This window comes from Oculina patagonica, chromosome 6 (assembly GCF_052425735.1).
Source record: "Oculina patagonica isolate OP01 chromosome 6, crgOcupat, whole genome shotgun sequence".
Taxonomy (NCBI): Eukaryota; Metazoa; Cnidaria; class Anthozoa; order Scleractinia; family Oculinidae; genus Oculina; species Oculina patagonica.
In genome coordinates this window covers 29,618,844-29,637,694 of record NC_135763.1, presented here as the reverse complement: position 1 = coordinate 29,637,694, position 18,851 = coordinate 29,618,844, and the positions used below count along the sequence as shown (strand labels likewise).

Here is an 18,851-nt window from a genome sequence, read left to right as displayed (position 1 = left end):
CTCTCCTGTAGTACACGTTGCTTTCCCGGGGGGGGTACTCCCTATAATGGCCTATACGGGGAGGCTCCGCCCGAAAGGGGTACCTTTTTCAGGCGTCAGGTATATAAAAGGGTAGGGATTTCACGAGTTTAAGTATATGAAAGGGTATGGAAATCTGTCATTTGGCTATTTAAAAGGGCCTTTAATTAAAATATTTCGAACAGACGCAATTTATGGCTGTATTATTTTAATTTATTAAGCGCTACATAAAAATGACAAGAACACGTCCTATTTTAAGTCCACGCCATGTCTCTTAGGTATATGAAAGGGGTACCTTTTTTCAGTTAAAGGTATACGAAAGGGGTACAATTTCTGTCAAAAATGGTATATAAAAGGGTAAGGGGTTAGAACTTGGGGCGGAGCCTCCCCGTATAAAACTTTTCTGAGTACCCCCCCGGGGTTGCTTTATCTTTCTTTAGGACCTTTTCTCCATTGTAAAACTGGTTACATTGGAAAGGCTTCTCTCCTGTGTGTGTTCTTTCATGCTGCTTTAAATTTCCTGCACGACTAAAGCACTTTCCACACTGGTTACATTTAAAAGGCTTCTCTCCTGTGTGTGTTCTTTTATGCCGGTTTAAATCTCCTTTACGATTAAAACACTTGTCACACTGGGTACATTTAAAAGGCATCTCCCCTGTGTGAGTTTTTTGATGTTGCTTTAGATCACCTGCCTGATAAAAACACTTGCCACACTGGTTACATTCAAAAGGCTTCTCTCCTGTGTGTGTTCTTTCATGCTGCTTTAAATGTCCTGTACGATTAAAGCACTTTCCACACTGGTCACATTTAAAAGGCTTCTCTCCAGTGTGTGTTATTTTATGCCACTTTAAATCGCTTGCACAATAAAAACACTTGTCACACTCGTCACATCCAAAAGGCCTCTCTCCTGTGTGCGTTCTTATATGTTGCTTTAAATCTCGTGGACAGTTATAACGCTTGCCACACTGGTTACATTCATGAGGTTTCTTTCCTGTGTGAAGTCTTATATGTTGCTTTAAATGTCCTGCCTGACTAAAACACTTTCCACAATGGTAACATTCAAAAGGCTTCTCTCCTGCGTAACTGAAACTCTTGCTGCGCTTTGTGTAATCTTTAGCCATCAAGATACCAGCACTTAACTCACTAGTTGGTAATATGTTTTTCCCAGACCTTAAAACAATGAGAAAGTAATATCGTTTTCTTGTTTGTTTGTTTTTTTTTAAAAAAAATACTCATATCTTAAACCCATGATTTTTTTTACTCCTTTCCAGCTGCTGGAAAAACTCAATCGAGCATTATACAATACTTCTCTTGAAATATTTTGGCTTTAATTTTGAGAACCCGGCCCATCCCGTCATAATTTCTAGTTGGGTGGATGTGGATATTTGCCAGAACCACACATTCTGCAAGGTTTGCACTTCCGGAAGGTACTCCCATTAATTTTGGATAGGGGTATGCCGCTAAGGTTCTTAAACCCCTACCCTGTTTAAGGATAAAGACAGCGAAAATCGATACCCTTTTTAAGGCCCCAACCCGAAAAATGACACCCTATTCAAGGGAAGGAGAAGCATTCCGTGACGACCCAAATAGCGGCTACCCACACACGGCGAAACAGAAATCTTTATAAAATCGCTTTACAAATACTTGAACGGATAGTTCAGTTTTATTAAGATACCTTTTTTCATTTAGCTGGGCGTTTATTAAAGCTGATAGAATTTAGGTACCCTATCTTAGGATCACACTGGGAACAAAATGCCAAAAGCCCCCCCGGATATAAGCCCCCCTCTACCGGATGACAGTACTGAACAGGGCTAAATGTTGCTTTTTTGTGCGTTTTTAACTTAAAAACTTATTTCGATCAACACTCCCGAGGCTCGTTTTGAAACGTTTTTTTCCTTCTGCTTTTTAAGCCCCTCCGCTTAAAAACCCACCCAAAAACCCTTACGAAGTTATATAAGCCCAGGGCTTATAACCGGAATTCTACGGTACCAGAAGTAAACTGGCCATAAATAAAATTTTATGCAGAAAAAAGTTGGATTTAAACTCTTTTTATACAGCAAAGGCATTTTTGAGATTGAGCAAGACTTAAACACAGACTTGGGTCTTGTCCATTCCTATAAATTAAAAAAACAGATATTTTTTTCTCCTGATAGGCTAACCCTCCACACATCTAAAAAGGCATTTTCAGTCACTAAAACTAAGCTTAAGTTTCAAAAACGGTCTCCAAAGTGGAGAAATTTAAAAATGCTTCCTTGGTTGTGTAGGGTGGCCGACAAAAAATTATGGAGCTTTTCGAAAATGTTGGTGTCTATAGTTTCTGTCAGAAACAATAGCTAGTCAGCAGACACAAGGGTTAATTAATTGGCCTTTAGTTTACAATAGCTCTGCTCATGCATAGCAACATTTCATGCGATGTGGTAATTCATTTCCAAATTTTTTTACGGATAACTATGGACTGGACTGGAACATTTTATCCGTTTTCAAATTTATCTGGATCATTCTGGACAGGACCTTAAAGTGCTACTATGATGAAATTTTCATCGCTTTCAGTTTCAGCAGTTCCAGAGATAAAAATGTTATATTTATAGGAAGCTAATATATACTCAACTCAATTTTACATCAAGTAAAAAAATAGAGCTATCTTGGTCAAATTAGGCGTGAACACAGCCTTGGTCTAGCTGAAGTCTAGTCTGCATTTTGTACATGGTCTGCAGTCCACAAATTTACACTAAATTTGTATTAAAGTATAAGACTGACTGGGTAAAAATTTTTCCCTTCCCCCCCCCCCCCAAACATACAATAGCCGTGAGCGAACGGTCTCTTGAGTAAGAAAAAATCTTACTGCAGAGTAATCTCACTAAGTTAAAAGAACTGAAATATGTGATAAATTAAAGTTAACTACACTATTTGGAATCTAAGGCATTGAATATTAAAAGGGATTGAAAAAATATGCTGTCAAAGCACTCGTATGGTGGGTGATTACCGTCATAATTAAACTTTGGATTTTGTTACTTGTTATTGCATTTTGTTTTACAATAAGTTGCTTGTGTGTTTGAATTTTATGTTGGTTGTATCAATTTTCTGTCAGAATTCAGAAATTTTCGTCTAATCAAATTTTCGGATAGCTCTAAACTTTCTAGTAATTTGAATTTTTCAGGTTGTGCCAGTTTTCGGGAACTATTCCAATTTCTGGTGTCATGATTTTTTGCCAGTAGTTCGAATTTTCGGACACATTCAATTTTCTGCTAGTAGTTCGAATTTTCGGACACATTCAATTTTCTGCTAGTTCCCGGCGCCATATTGGAATAGTAACCGCGCAGACATGATAGCGAGGCTACCGGTGACCCGTGGCTGAGCGTGAAGAGAGATTACAGTGAGGATTCGGCAATTAGCCCGTTTTTTTTTCGCGTTTTTCGGAACATAAGCGAAAGTTTTGATTCTAATAATACTCCTTCGTCATCTTCTAAGATGAATGGAAAATATTGGGCCGCTTTTGGCTGTAAAAAAGGCGAGAAAACTTCTCAGGGGCCATCAGTTGTTTTCGCTGCGTAACAAAACACAAGGAGATCCAGTGAAGAAATCGCATCCATGGTGTAATCTGATAAGACGCCAGCATGAGCATAGTGAGGACAATTTTCTTCGTCTTTAAAGCAATTTTCCTTTGCACTAATCATTACTAAAAAGGAAATATACACAGCTCTCCTGAGCAAGTCGTTGGGATCAGAAAGAAAGGTTTTTAACATGCAATGTTTACAAAACTTTTGTTTACTTGCTCTCAATCACTGAAGTTGATGTTTAATAATACTTTACATTACACAGTGCCCAATTCTTGAAAGTTTTCAGTAAAATAGTTATCCCAAATCAGGAATTATTCTCAATTTTGCAGACTTCTTTTTTATTTTATTTCTGAGTGTGGCAGTTTATTTTATATTGGTTAGAGCTGCTTTTAGGTGAAGTTATAAGCTTGGTTTAAATAAAGTTTTAATATTATCTCATAGGTAAAGAGAAATCCCAGCAACATAGATTGTGAAACATTCTAAAAGGAGTCTGCCAGTTGAAAGAAGCTCAGAAAATCATCTATTCAAGTCAAGAAATGGAAAATAACACAAGCAGAGGGCAATTTTTTAAGAATGAAAAATGTTTTCATAGTTGAAATGACTGCATCAGCTACTAAGTTTTGAAATAAATCATTTGCAGTGTTGAATCAAGGTGTTTCAAAAAGCCATTTAACAGTTCCTGTTACTATAAAAAAGTATTACCAACCCAAACAGTATGGTAAGGATTATTATAATGAGATGCACAAAATGTGGACCATGTATAACTGACAATAATGCTTGCAAGTCTAAAGTTATATTTACAAAAATTGCCTGAGGGAATGATAAAATCATTGCTATACTTTACATGTCCAGGGACAACTGTATTTGTTCTTTGTCCTTGCCTTATTCTGGCCTTAAAGGAATTTTATTGTCTATTTTGGAGAGAAAAGGCTTGCTTTTTCAATTTTTTTTTAACACCACATTCTCAGACAAAACAAATTCCACCCCTACACATTGACCTGGTGTGGGAGACGCGGTGGCCAATGGTTAGCGCACTCGACTCCCAGTCGAACGGCCCGGGTTCGAGTCCTGGTGGGGGAGCTGCGTTGTGTTCTTGGCCAAGACACTTTACTCTCAGTGCCTCTCTCCACCCAGGTGTATAAATGGGTAACAGCGAATTTACTGCTGGCATTCCATCCAGGGGGGAGTAGACCTAGTCGCTTAATGCTACGGAAACCGGGATAAGCTCCAGCTGTATGAGCCACTTGGCTCGGACACAGACTTTACCTTACCTTTTACAGATTGACCTGGAGGTTACAACAAGAGAAATTCCTCTTCCCCATTGATGGTAGAGTTTCATATGGACACCGAACTACAGCTAATCTAGCAGAGTTCCATCCAGCTTCATGATGAAGATTTTATTTATTTTAATTTTCTTTACTGTCTTATTTAAACAATACATTCATCTTAAACATTACATCAATATTTTCAATACTACATGCAGGACCTTAAATTTTATAGCTCCCCATTTGAGATAATAAACATTCAGAAAGTGTTTAAAGTATTGACATACTTTCTGGTTTCAGTGTAAAAGATTTATGGGTGGTTAACCCTTTACTGTCAAAGAATGAACAGCCCGAAAACTTTACCAGGTCAATACATACACATGTACTCAAAAGGAGATGTAACAGTAATTAAAATTTTTCCCTGAATTTGACCAAATTCTCTCATCTAGAGCTGATAGAAAAGTTGATTTTTAACCTCTTCTGGAGAAATAATACCAAAATGATGGGTTATCACTGATGGACGATTAAACTACCCTGACTGTAATGTGGTTGAGACCAAACTTTGCCTGAAATTCAACCAGTTTAAATTCAATGATGCATTATTCTCTTTGCAGATCAATCAGACTTTTCATCAGGTGATTTAATAGGGTGCAATAATACTCCTGGTTAATGAGAAAAAAGTTTTCCCTTTTCTTTTGCATTTTTATTTCTTGAGTAGATGTTTCTCTGTGCCTTCTTTTAAATAGTGACTTCCTTGTGTGATAATTTCACAATCCATGTTTACTGGGATAGCTTTCACCTATGAGACAATATTGAAAACGGATTTAAACTAAGCTTACAACTTTACCTAAAAGCAACTCTTTGTTATCAATAATCTATTTCTTTTAAATCTTATCAAAATACAATAAGCTTATATCAGACTCAAAATAAATACAGAAATAAAAAAAACCGTAGGCAAAATTGGGAATAATTTCTGAATTGAGATATATATTTAAATGGAGACTTGTCAACAGAAGGGCTTTCCTAGATATAAAATATTATCAAACAACTTCAGTGATTAGAAGCAAGTATAAAACAAAAGTTTTGTAAACATTGCATGTTAAAAACCTTTTTTCTGATCCCAACGACTTGCTCAGGAGAGCTGTGTATATTTCCTTTTTTGTAATGATTAGTGCAAAGAAAAATTGCTTTAAAGACGAAGAAAATTGTCCTCACCATGCTCATGCTGGCGTCTTATCAGATTACACCATGGATGCGATTTCTTCACTGGATCTCCTTGTGTTTTGTTACGCAGCGAAAACAACTGATGGCCCCTGAGAAGTTTACTCGCCTTTTTTACAGCCAAAAGCGGCCCAATATTTTCCATTCATCTTAGAAGATGACGAAGGAGTATTATTAGAATCAAAACTTTCGCTTATGTTCCGAAAAACGCGAAAAAAAAACGGGCTAATTGCCGAATCCTCACTGTAATCTCTCTTCACGCTCAGCCACGGGTCACCGGTAGCCTCGCTATCATGTCTGCGCGGTTACTATTCCAATATGGCGCCGGGAACTAGCAGAAAATTGAATGTGTCCGAAAATTCGAACTACTAGCAGAAAATTGAATGTGTCCGAAAATTCGAACTACTGGCAAAAAATCATGACACCAGAAATTGGAATAGTTCCCGAAAACTGGCACAACCTGAAAAATTCAAATTACTAGAAAGTTTAGAGCTATCCGAAAATTTGATTAGACGAAAATTTCTGAATTCTGACAGAAAATTGATACAACCAACATAAAATTCAAACACACAAGCAACTTATTGTAAAACAAAATGCAATAACAAGTAACAAAATCCAAAGTTTAATTATGACGGTAATCACCCACCATACACTCGTATTAAATGGAGTCTGTTCAATTGGTATTTTTCTACTTGTTATCGCATATTGCAGTCTGACGCAAAAGAGGAATCCTATAGGACAGTAATTAACTGTTACTCTACGTTCCTTAAACACATTATTTCCACTATTTCTTACCTCTACTGAAGCAAAACAGTCTGTACAAGTAAACTGCGAAAGACTTCAACGAGATCTCATTTTGATTGAAGGACTTACTAGAGCCCAGTCTCTGCATGCCGTTTATTTTTAGTTTTGACAAGTCGAGCCACGCAATGTTTAACAGCTTTCAATCAGTTAGGCCATCCCAATAAAATGTTTCGTTTCCCATCGCCCGACCGACCCATTTTTTTCGAAAAGTAAAAAAAAAAAAAATTCAGATTCACTAGTTAAAGAAGCAAGTACTTCAATTTACAAGCACACGATCTTGTTTTATTAACAACGATTGGTATATGTCTTTGTCTTTAATAAAAATCGATACTACGTTATTTAAAGACTGTTTAGACATTTGATAAGGAATAACGAATGAAAAGACCACGTTTTCGAGTTGATTTTTTAATCAGGCTTTCTTACTTAGCAGCCCGGCCTTCTCTGGAACCCAAGTGTTTTTTTTTTGTTTTTTGTTTTTTTTTGCCCGACCGACCGACCCATCATCACAAAAGACGGGGCGATGGGAAACGAAACATTTTATTGGGATGGCCTTACTAATGGAAAATTTACTAATACTTCGATCTTTTCTTAGCATTTTAGTGTAAAATGTTGCATTTTTAAGCGTTTGACTGAATTCAGATACTAAATTTTTACGCTAAGAAAGGAAACTATGCTTCAGCGGGCTAGAATTTGTAATTATAAAAAGACCATTACGTTCGTGGAATGTGCTGGCGTTGCATTTTCACTTTCACACTTCGAGTCACGTAATGTTAAAAAGCTATTTTAAAATCAGTTACTTATGGAATACTTTCGAGTCCATTGGACTTACTTAACATGTTTACTGTGAAATGTTCAATTTTTAAGCGTTTGACTCGAGGAAAATACTAAATTTTTATGCTATGAAAGAAAAATATGCTTCAGCGGGCAAGAATTTGTTATTGTCAAAACACTATTACGTTCGTGCCATGGAATGTGCTAACGTTGCAACTTTCACTTTCGGCCATTTTTGACTCACGCAATGTTTAAAAGCTATTTATCAGTTGCTATTGAAAGCAAGAAGCAACTAGGAGTATTTCTAATCCTCACTGGATGGGATGCTAGTCCATAGCAGGGTTACTCCCCAGCATTAAATTTGCTGGTACCCATTTATACACCTGGGTGGAGAGAGGCACTATGAGAGTTAGTGTCTTGCCTAAAAACACAACACAATGACCCCAGCCAGGGCTCAAACTTGAACCGCTCAATCATAAGCTAATTCTAGTTTTTCAATCAAATAAAACCTCTTATTGTAAAATAATATCAAAACAAACAAAAGTAAAACCTGGAAACCAAACAGGAATACAGCTTTATTATAATTCTAATTAACAATTAGACGGCAAGCTCGAGGTTTCTACCGGCTGATAGTTGGCGAGGGGCGAAGCTCCGAGCCAACTATCAAAAGCCGGTAGAAACCGAGAGCGAGCCGTCTAATTGTGTTAGCATAACCCACTGACCGATCTATTAAACTCAGAATATCGCTAGAATTGATTTATTGAAGGTTTTGATTGATAAAATTCAGCAAAGACTACGCGCGCGCTCCGAGAGCCTTCTACGGATCGATAGTAGGCACCTGTGTAGCCAATCAGATCGCGCGATTACCAATAGTAGGTCAGTGTGGTTATGCTAATCAAGATTAAACAGATTTCATTGAGATAAACTTAATTTCTTCCACTGAGGTTGACAAAATGAAAAGTACAAAATTTAAATACTCTCATTTCCATGTACTCCTAGACTAGGTGCACCTTTCTTCAAAATTTGTTCATTTATTTTACAATCATAATTATAATTACATTGTAATAAAATTTTCTTTTATCAAGAATTGACATAAATAATTTTATTATTATTAGTATTTAGTTGGGATGACACACTAGAAGAGACATAAAATTATTATAAGCAAATCATTTATTATACATGAGGTCTAGAGAACATATTAGTAAGAGAAAAGACGATGTTATGCTTTCATCAGAGAATAGGGTAAGGTGTGGTATGGGCAGGTTGCGAGGTGCCTCTGCGCTCTCTTTCCAAAACTTGAAGTCCATATCTAAGTGAGTGACTTCTATTCAATAGATCCTCTGTGGTTTCAGCTGCCGAACTAGGAAAACGCCCAGCTCGAGATGCATCCTGACAGATCAAAGTGAAAAAACAAAACACACACAACTAAGTTAACTTTGTTTAGGCTGTGTGGATGTTATATTTGCACTGATTTTTGGCTCATCCTCGGTGTAAGAACCTGTGAAACTCACCGGTGACGTAAAACAAAGAACGAACAAAGCAACAAAGAGCGTTAAAAACAATACGGAGCAGGAAAACAAAAGCTCCAAAACAAAGAAAAATATCATAGGTTCTTACACCGAGGTGGGCTGATTCATTTCATGAAGGAGGTTTGGATACCTGGTCTTAATTTGCCTTCTTTTTTACAATTTTATTTCTCTGTTTACTCCATAGTTTTTGTGCGGATTGAGAAGATAATATCAAACACTCGAGACAGTGATCCAACAGCTATTCACACATCTCAAACAAACCTCGCATTTACAATGCAATTTACAATACTATGCAATTTTATTGTCCATACGTGGGACGAGGTCTCCCTCAATGTCCGAGCCAGAGGCTGTCTGTATGCACAGGTACTAACCAGAGTAGTGCGGGACTTGTGAAGTGATGTTCTTAGATCTAAGGATGATGGCATTGGGATGACTATTTCAACAAAAAATACTGCTCCGTGCATTGTATTTTCAACTCTCTTCTCAGTATTTGGATATCCTGATGAAGCACTATCTCTCATGGTTGATATTATTACTTCTCAAACTTCTGTTTCTTGAACCGGTTTTTTTTAAAATAAATTTATAGGATTCCAATGTGTAATGTACAATGTACTTTTCCATGTACATGTAAGACTTTCAATTAGCTCTTTTCATAGCTTAGTGAACCATGTTATAATACTCCTTGTCTCCGGTCTGGACTGTTCATGTACATACAAAGATGTATTATGTTATGGTTAAAATTAATGCAAATTTATCTTTTTTTAATTTTTCAAACCAGTTTGATTTTTATGTCTTTCATTAATTTTTTAGATCATGAAAATGAATTTGAAACAATGAAAACTCAAAATCAAACTGGTTTGAAAATTTTAAACCAAAGATAAATATAAACCACAACATATACAATATTATAACAATACCATAGCTGAAAAATAAATATTTTTCCAACCTGGGAACAACTACCGGTATACTTAAAATTAATGATTTGATATGTAAATTTTCTGCATGCACAGATACTAACCAGAGTAGTGCGGGACTTGTGAAGTGATGTTCTTAGATCTAAGGATGATGGCATTGGGATGACTGTGGGTTTAGAACTCTCCCAGCCAGCCAGACAGTGTGACGACAAACCCACTGAATCAGTAGGATCAAAACTCGCTCGTCTGTGAGGCTTGAATCTGTGTGGCGAGAGTAGGGATGACCGTGGAACACTCACTCTGAATGGGAGATAAACAAATAAACTAAATACTACTGTACTGCATTTTGTAAGTGGGGAGATTACAGTCAGCTCTCTCTTTATGGACACGGTCTCACCTCTACATGTATTAAGTATAAGACGGACAGCACTGTAATACAGACACCTAGCAATGGTTCAGCCGGACACCCTTTTAAGTGGGACAGCTGGAGCTGGTCCCGACGGTGTCTGCCTTAGAGAGAGTTGACTGTATAGCTTTTATGAGTATAAGTTATGAGTCCATGAGTTATGGTGGATTTCCACTGACGCGTAATTTTTTACGTGCGTAAAAAAATTTAGAGACAATGTATGAACGGCTTGTGTACACGTTTACGCAAGCCGTTCATACATTGTCTCTAATTTTTTCACGCACGTAAAAAATTACGCGTCAGTGGAAATCCAGCATTAGTCAAGTTCTAAAATACTTACAGACAGGCGTGTATTAATTTGAAACTGATGCTGCCTTAGTCTGAAATTCAGCTGTCCTCTCGTCCCCTAACCCCCCAACGGAGGGGCGCGGGCGAGAGAGACCCGCCCGCGCCCCTCCGTTGGGGGGTTAGGGACGAGAGGACGGCTGAATTTCAGACTAATGCTGCCTTTACTAAATAAAAACAAAAGCTACATCTACACTGCAGGCAAACCAGAGTGGAACTAACAACAAGAAATCCAGAGTTGAATTAACTGCAAGCAAACTAGAGGGCTTCTTGGCTAATTTGTACGCAGGAAAGCCACAGTTCAACAGATAATGACCTACTTTGTGTAAAATAAAATAAAAATCTCTTTGACTCAGTTGACTGACATACCATAATGATTCAATTTATTTACTTTTGGCACCTCAAGGGAGGGCGCTTATTTGAGACAGGGCGCTTATTTAATTTTTTTGGAAACTACCAAATCTTCAAAACAAAACTCTAACAAAAACAGAAATGGTAACAGTGGCAAATTGTTGAAAGTTCAGTTACTTGTAAAAGAAGATGACTTCAGTATGGGGCAGTTATCCAAGATAGGGCCGCTTATTAGAATTGGAACGCTTTTAAAAATGGGGGCACTTATTGGGATAATGGTGCATTCGAAGGGGGCGCTTATTTGGAAGGAGGCGCTTATCGAAAGGGAGGCACTAAATCAAATCATTACGGTACATATAAAACTAGCGACGTTCACACAAGTATAAAATAAACACTCTGATTAGTTTGAACTGAGCATGTCAAAAGCTGATTACTTTTAATTACTTTATTTGTATACTTGTGGAACTTGTAAGCAGTACTAACTTTAAAGACACAGTTCACCTTACCGAACATAACTGCCTTCTGTTTCGTACTCTGACTCTCTCTTTGTATGGCAAACTGAGCAGGCTGTTTCTGGTCCATGAATGGGTACAGCAAAGAGCCTTTCATTTAAAGTGTAGGCATTGTCACCTAAAAGGAACAAAAAAAAAATTATTAAAATAATTATAATATGAGAGCTTGAAAATAATTTTTCCAGGAGCTAGCATGTGGCACTGACAGATTAATCTTTGTCATATTAATTTTCTACCAAGCTTTACCTAGTATGTACCGTAGGTAAAGCATTATGCACTGTACATGTAAGCCATTACTAAATTTTCTTTCCATGCATGTTCATGCCTTGTCATGTAGTTCACTGGACAAAATTACGATGTCCAGTGATGAGGCCTGGCCAGGGTCCTTCTGTTTACAATAATGTTCCTTAAACAGAGCCAGGGTTCATACTCTTTATCATAAACAAATTATTTTCCAGGACTTTTCAAGGAGTCAGGTTGATTTTTCCAGGACTACAAAATACACATTGACCCACTCACATCAAAGATCTCAATATTATTTCTCCTTACTGTCTGCCATACATTTCTTATAATGTAAGTTCTGAGAATTCTGGTGTTACATGTACATGTACTTGAGTTTCACAGATTTCCAGAACTTTCCAGGACCGGTAGCAAAGCTGTGCTCTTAGAATAATTGCAGCCTTGCCCAAAGGCTCTTACATGTATATGTTGTGGTTTAAATTTATCTTTGGTTTAAATTTTTTCAAACCAGTTTGATTTTTATTTGTCATTGTCTCTTAGTCATTACCATAATCAAAAACAAAGGGAACTAAAAATCAAACTAGTTTGAAAAAAATTAAACCAAGGAAAAAATTAAACCACAACATATATGTAAAAAAATTAGGGTGCCTGTGGCAACCGGGCTCTGCTAGAGCACAGCTCTTGGTAGTCTTTTTCCAGGACTTTTCAGTCGTGGAAAGTGCCACAATAAAATTCCAGCACTTTCCAGGTTTTCCAGGACAAGTACGAGCCCTGAGAGCTAGAATTCAGGAATTATTATGTGTTGGTATGAAGTCACATTTACTAAAAAGAAAAGAAAAACTTACAAGAAACAACATCCTCTGTGCTGCTTTGAGTGCTTCTTGAAGGAGTAAACTTTAGTGGAGAATATGGCCTCCTGGATGAATCAAATTATATTATTACTAGACGTGGTACATGTATTTTTAAAGGGACACTTTCATAAGCTTCACTTACAAAAATGTAAAAATTTACGAGCCTAAAGACGTATAGAAATCTACGAATAGTGGTCCAGCTTTGTTGAAAGTTACTATAACACTGTACCTACATGTACATGTAAGCTATAAACAAACAATATTAATGTGACAAAAATTAAACAAAATTTTTTGTTAATGCACTGAAATACAAAATTTCTTGGACATTTCGAGACTTCTGTCTCTTCATCGGTGTAGAAATGCCATTAACTGATAGCACAGTCTCATAGATTTAGGTAATGCCATCAGGAAACTTTTGATCTCAACTTGAAAAGTCAGGCACATCAGTTAGAATACATGAAACTTACTCTGAGAGGGTGGTTCCAAAGCAATCTTCTTTATTTACTCTTCTAAACTCCTTGAGATCATCAAAAAAATCATCTGGTCTATCTGAAAGGTAGGAGGTATTGTCCAGCAGGCCAGCGATCCAATCATATCCCAATAGAGATCTTCTCCTATCGTCATCACCGATCACACTGTGTTTGTGGTGTGGAGAAACTTCAAAGCTTACACGCAGAGATTTCTTGGGTGACTGAAAAAAAAAGCAATGAGGCAATTAAAATTAATTTTGAACTTAACGGACTCAACACGACTGGCCTCAAATTTTAAAATTTTGAACAAGTAAAGACCTAATTAATAAGACACTGAATGTACTGAGTGCTTTTTCATCTTTTTCTCAGTGTAAAATAACATCTTTTGTCAATTAATTATTTATTGGATTTTGACAGATTAAAAATCAATTTAAACAAATAACATTAGTTCTTTGACATTTCGGAGCAGACCTTATGATTCAAAATTTTGGTATTAAATTACAGTGAGTCGAATTCCATTATTTCCAACAATTTCTGGAACCTCCGAGGGAAACAAAAATTGGTTCGAGAAATTGGAATTTTACCAAATATTTTTTTTGGCGAGCAAAAGCTCAAAAGGCTTAGTCTGGATTAGATTTGCAGATTTTCACTTGCAAAATTGGTCCGATCGCTCACTGTATTAAATTTTTTCCTGGGCAAAATTGATTTTTACAAAACGCTTCCTCCGTAGGAAACTATGTCAGATTTTCAATCCATCGCAAATGGTCTTATGTTCATGTTCTTATTAAGACACGTTATACAGCAAAACATCTATGAGCTTACAGAGTATTTTGCTAACCTTCTTTCGGTTCCCAGGAGTGGACAAAATTGAAGTTGGCCCAACAGGCGTCCTATTTCTTCTGTCATTTCCATCCGCGATCAACGCTTGCCCAAAACTTTTCGGAGTACTTGTCTGTTTTCTGTCCGTTGTAGCTTGGTCAACTTTTCGAGTCACTTTCGTCGGCGTTCTGTCGATTCCTCGATAAGTAAAGCTCGTTTCTCCGTATGTTTTCGTAGGAAATGAGCCTCTCGTCGACTGCATTCTTTTCAAAACGTCCCAAATGTCATCCTGGCCTTGCTTTAGTTGTTCTAATAACGAATGATTATCTGTTCTAAGCCTTGAAAGAGGCGAGTAAATGTTTACACTGGACGCCGCCATTTTTCAAAACGGTCAAATGATCACGTGACTCCTCGTTTCTTATTTCGTCCCAGACTCTCTCCTTTTTTTGCTCAAATTAACCCTTCATGTAGCTCACACGAAGTTTTTCCCCTTCATTCAATGACTGGAATTTCGGCGGTAAACCGCGGTATAGAAATGCGATTCATTCTTATCACCTCTTTATATGGAAAAAAAATCAGAAAAAAACTGTGTTGCGCTTGTTTGATATGACAAAAATTAAACAAAACGTTTTTGTTAATAGGCTGAAATCCGAAATTTCTCGAACGTTTCGAAACTTCTGTCTCCTTATCAGCGTAGAAATGCAGATCTTTTGAAGGTCAAGACCGCCAAAAAGAAAATTCAAAGCCGGGGAAGGGGTGGAGCTGGGAAAGTGCTTGCTTGTTTCATAATTAAACCAGAGGAGGTCGAAAACTCGCTTTGGGATATTTCAAGTAGCGCTAAGTTTCGGCCTCCCTTAATAGTTGCTACTTTTTTAGCCATTTTAGCTTTGTCTAAACAGGTCACGTCGCAGAACGACTCGAAAAAAAGACGAATTAAAAAAGGGCTACTGCATTTGTTTCCTTGATATGCAGGAAAAAAAATGGCGACAATGCACAAACGTTTTCCGATTCTATTTGCTTTTGTTCAATGGGCATTTTAGTTCTGCATTAGATTGAAAAAAGGTCTTTGTCATTGACTTTTCTCCTTCGGGTCGTTTCTTTGGAAACAGCGAGAAGGAAGGCTCAATCGGGAAATGCCTAATTCGTACTCAATCTCGTGCTCGAACTCCAATTTACAGTTCTCTTATGGCACGTGCTAGTTCAAACTTGACAGCCCTACCAGCCAATCAGCTTCTTCTAGTGACTACTAGCGCACGCGCATTACGTCACAAACGGTCAGACAGACTAAGCCGAAGATTTTCGAAGCGGGCTGATCAGTCAAGTTTCTTTATCGCTTTGGATATTTTTTGATATTTGGGAAAACTTTAACAAGATGGGTTGTGCTTTCAGTTCCAATCGTGTTCGTGTTCCACGGATTTTTAAAAAAAGAAAGGTGAGTGTCATTGCAATGCAAAAGATTGTTTTTTAACAAGACAAGATCAAAGTTCGCGCGTGTCTCGCGAGTCATAAAAACTTGAGCGACATTTTTTGCACAAAGGCCCTCCACTCTCAGTTTTCACGTAAGTCGAGGCAAAAATAACTAAGAATTATCTTGTACGTTTTTCTTTTTTCAGGTTTCTAGAAGCCAAAAGTACAGACTTTCAGCGTCGCCGAGTCCGCCACCGAAGATTGAATTCAACTTAACACGTGATCTCAATTGTGAAAAACCCAGCGAACGGGTAGCCACACCCAATGGCTCTAGAGCAGAGTGGCAAATGCACAAACCGGACATAGCACCTAGTCTGCTAGCGTGGCTCATGGGCCCTAAAGACTGTTTAGAGGATAATATTCCTGAATTGGGTAGGTTTAATTTAATATTTTTTTTTAAAAAAAAAACCTACGCTCAAGATAAGTCAATAAATTAACCGCTATAAGAGAAAAATGTTTTGGACCTCAGCGATAATTAAACTAGTTGCGTTCGACGAAGGAGAACGCATACTAATCGCGTCGTTTGTCCGACGTCAGTCCCTCGGGTTCTATGGTTCAGTCCCGCGGGTATCGATCGCCCGATGCCATAACTGTTTGAGACTTTTTGGACTGCTACAAGTGACCTCGACCTCATGCAAATGGCCTCAATCTCATGCATTCAAAATGGTGTGGAATTTGCATTTTTTTTCCAAAAGACCACCCTAAATCTTTAAAATCGGGTTTCGATACTGAATATGGCTGCAGTGTCTTTCGTTTCACTGGAAAATATTGCAAATAAATGCCTGAAATACAATTTTTCTCTGCCTAAGAATTAATGAAGAATAAGTGACGTAATGGCTACGTCACTAATGGACATTACCAATTAGGAACGTTCCCAGGGTAGAGTCCCTGGGAACTAGTCTGGCATATGCCATGTGCGTGGAAGTTCTATAAAGCAATGAAGCGTAGATACTGTGTAGCAATTTCTGTTTAGTACTAATGTGTAGTTTTGCGAAACGTTTCGGAAATGACCCCTTCATCAGTCGCAAAATTAAAAACCATTGAGCGGCAATCAAACGTTATTATCCGCGCGCGTCATATGGCGTAGATGCCATGTAAAGGTTCCGCGCGCGCGAAAGAAATCAGATAAATTTAAAATCTATATTCAAGTCCCCTTATACCCATATCTTCTCCACCCTTGTAAAGGTAGACTGCAAAACAGTCGTATGTTTTGCGAACGCACTCGGTCTTAGTACGACAGCGAGAGGTCCGGAGCCAATGTAAAACTGCGAGTCTATTGTAAAGGAAATTACTACTTCACTGTTAAAACATTTTTCTGTCCATTCAACCCTTCACTAACAAACGTGAAATTGTTTTCTTTGAGTTTTAATACTACACGTTTATAATATTAAATGCTGTATTAAGTACTGTAATTTACTATGATCCAGTTCTTTCTATGCCAGTGTCATTTCCTTACTGCGCCACAACCCTCAAACAGAGTCAGCAAAATTCGTACCCATTGTTAACTACTTTACTGTTCTTTAAATCGAGCTGTAAAACACATGCTATCATTCAAACCATTCATACCCCACAAAGCGTTACATTCCTGTCATCTTCAAATAGGCACAAAAACATCACCTCCACTGACTCAATACCCACCTTTTATACTTGAACAATTAGAACATCCTAAATGTCATAAGAACTTTACAAAAAGAATAAAATTTGCACACTAGTATAATTATTTAAGCAACGTGACCACAGCTATGGTCACAAAATAAATCTACCAAGTTGTTTATCTCGGTGACACTGTAAATCTATGGAATTGTTTTCAGGCTAGGCGGCTATTGAGCCATTCTATCCATAGTTAGTCTTCTCTAATAACTATGTTGTATCATGTGTGATTTTGACACATGCCAGGTGAATTGTGTAAAGCGGGCAGATTTATATCAAGGCACACGAATTTGACTCGAACGCACTCCGCTAATCTATGATTATTACTAGTATAGCTATTATCAATTAATCAATTTATTTATTTATTTATTTATTTATTTATTAATTGTTATCCAATTTTACTCGGTGAGGAACCTAAGTAACGCGCGGTGTTTTGTCAAGTTAGCTGTTGCTGTGGAAACAGTTAGCTGGCTTGCGTGCAGGCTCACGAATTTACCAGTCGCACGCGTTCCAGCTCGCAGGCTACCGTCAGCACGCGCGCGGTGTTCGTATTCAAATTCTTCGTTAAAATCAGTTAGACAATGCAGTTGCAGAATCGTCATTTACAACTCGAAAAAATGATTACCGATAGCGCTAAACAAAAGTAAAACTACACACACACAAACAAAAAACGAGGCAACACAAAACAACGCACAGCAAAACATTTTGGTGAAGTTCTCGGAGATTCGGAATATGAATCATGAATCGCACTAAGGTACGCCAGGTTAGTATTTTTTAGCTTACAGTGTAAACATACTGTTTCTTTTTCTTCCTTACAGCCAACGCTAACAAACACAAAGAAACAATTGCAAACCAGCAAAGAAAGAAGGACAGAGACTTCGTATTGCCAGATTGTCTTAGTTATAATGATATGTATTATTTTAAAGACAACGCACTGCAGAAACAAAATGCTTGTTTAAGCTTGACATCATCCTTTATAAAACGGACAGCTCAGCTTACTTCTATGATACAAATAACTTCATGATACAGACGGACAGTCCCGGGGGGGGGGGGCTACTCAAAAACGTTTTGTACGGGGAGGCTCCGCCCGGAGGTCCAACCCCTTACCTTTTATATACCATTTTGACCGTAAAGGCACCCCTTTCGTATACCTTTTACTGAATAAACATACCCCTTTCATATACCAAAAAGAAAGATATAACATATGCCTAACACAGGAAGTCTTGATGCCATTTTTATGCAGCATTTAATAAATTTAAATGATACCTCCATAAGGTGCGTCTCTTCGAAATATTTTAATTGAAGGCCTTTTAAATACCTATATGAGCGATATCCCTACCCTTTCATATACCTTAACTTGTGAAATCCCTACTCTTTTATATACCTGAAGCATGAAAAAGGTACCCCTTTCGGGCGGAGCCTCTCCGTGTAGGCCAGTATAGGAAGTGCCCCCCCCCCCCCCGGGCGGACAGCTCGGTTCAAAACTCATGAACAGTGTTCTATTTTAATAGCAACGCGCGTGTGATAATGTTCTATCAGAAACAAAAGTCGTCTCTATTTTCCTTTTTTTTTTTTCTAAAAAATAGCAAGAATTATTGATGATTTTCTCTGTAGTTGTTAATAAAACAACGATTCCACTTGTTGAATATAACATAAAGTAA

General features: G+C 37.6%; 3 protein-coding genes and 2 long non-coding RNA genes across 5 annotated transcripts; 2 read left to right on the top strand and 3 right to left on the bottom strand.

The window, feature by feature from the left end:
* Window positions 1-383: 383 nt before the first annotated feature.
* Window positions 384-1,139, bottom strand: LOC144658003 (uncharacterized). Its single transcript, XM_078518332.1, has one exon. It carries the CDS (start codon window positions 1,137-1,139, stop codon window positions 384-386), a length of 756 nt encoding a protein of 251 aa, XP_078374458.1.
* A 2,085-nt stretch (window positions 1,140-3,224) lies between these two features.
* Window positions 3,225-4,222, top strand: LOC144656201 (uncharacterized). Its single transcript, XR_013571283.1, has 2 exons — window positions 3,225-3,641; window positions 4,017-4,222. It is a non-coding gene; the product is annotated as an uncharacterized LOC144656201 (long non-coding RNA).
* Window positions 4,223-4,957: 735 nt separating this feature from the next.
* Window positions 4,958-6,472, bottom strand: LOC144656200 (uncharacterized). The gene is made up of 2 exons (XR_013571282.1): window positions 6,056-6,472; window positions 4,958-5,639 (listed from the first exon to the last, which is right to left on the bottom strand). It is a non-coding gene; the product is annotated as an uncharacterized LOC144656200 (long non-coding RNA).
* A 2,323-nt stretch (window positions 6,473-8,795) lies between these two features.
* Window positions 8,796-14,463, bottom strand: LOC144656752 (uncharacterized). The gene is made up of 6 exons (XM_078516986.1): window positions 14,093-14,463; window positions 13,252-13,475; window positions 12,779-12,849; window positions 11,688-11,811; window positions 10,184-10,379; window positions 8,796-9,025 (listed from the first exon to the last, which is right to left on the bottom strand). The coding sequence occupies exons 1-6, from the start codon at window positions 14,450-14,452 to the stop codon at window positions 8,867-8,869; spliced, it is 1,134 nt and encodes a 377-aa protein (XP_078373112.1). The 5' UTR covers window positions 14,453-14,463; the 3' UTR covers window positions 8,796-8,866.
* Window positions 14,464-15,363: 900 nt separating this feature from the next.
* LOC144658002 (uncharacterized) lies at window positions 15,364-18,214 on the top strand. Its single transcript, XM_078518331.1, has 3 exons — window positions 15,364-15,505; window positions 15,687-15,912; window positions 18,009-18,214. The coding sequence occupies exons 1-3, from the start codon at window positions 15,446-15,448 to the stop codon at window positions 18,212-18,214; spliced, it is 492 nt and encodes a 163-aa protein (XP_078374457.1). The 5' UTR covers window positions 15,364-15,445.
* Window positions 18,215-18,851: the final 637 nt, after the last annotated feature.

Bases quoted from the DNA above. Each gene is read 5' to 3' on its own strand.
- LOC144658003 (XM_078518332.1), bottom strand. From the start codon at position 1,139: ATGGCTAAAGATTACACAAAGCGCAGCAAGAGTTTCAGTTACGCAGGA.
- LOC144656752 (XM_078516986.1), bottom strand. From the start codon at position 14,452: ATGGCGGCGTCCAGTGTAAACATTTACTCGCCTCTTTCAAGGCTTAGA. The intron at 11,812-12,778 runs GTAAGTTTTTCT...TGTTCCTTTTAG, and splicing joins CACAGAGGATGTTGTTTCTT to GTGACAATGCCTACACTTTA. The intron at 9,026-10,183 runs GTTAGTATCTGT...TTGATCTGTCAG, and splicing joins ACAAGTCCCGCACTACTCTG to GATGCATCTCGAGCTGGGCG.
- LOC144658002 (XM_078518331.1), top strand. From the start codon at position 15,446: ATGGGTTGTGCTTTCAGTTCCAATCGTGTTCGTGTTCCACGGATTTTT. The intron at 15,506-15,686 runs GTGAGTGTCATT...TTCTTTTTTCAG, and splicing joins GGATTTTTAAAAAAAGAAAG to GTTTCTAGAAGCCAAAAGTA. The intron at 15,913-18,008 runs GTAGGTTTAATT...TCTTCCTTACAG, and splicing joins GGATAATATTCCTGAATTGG to CCAACGCTAACAAACACAAA.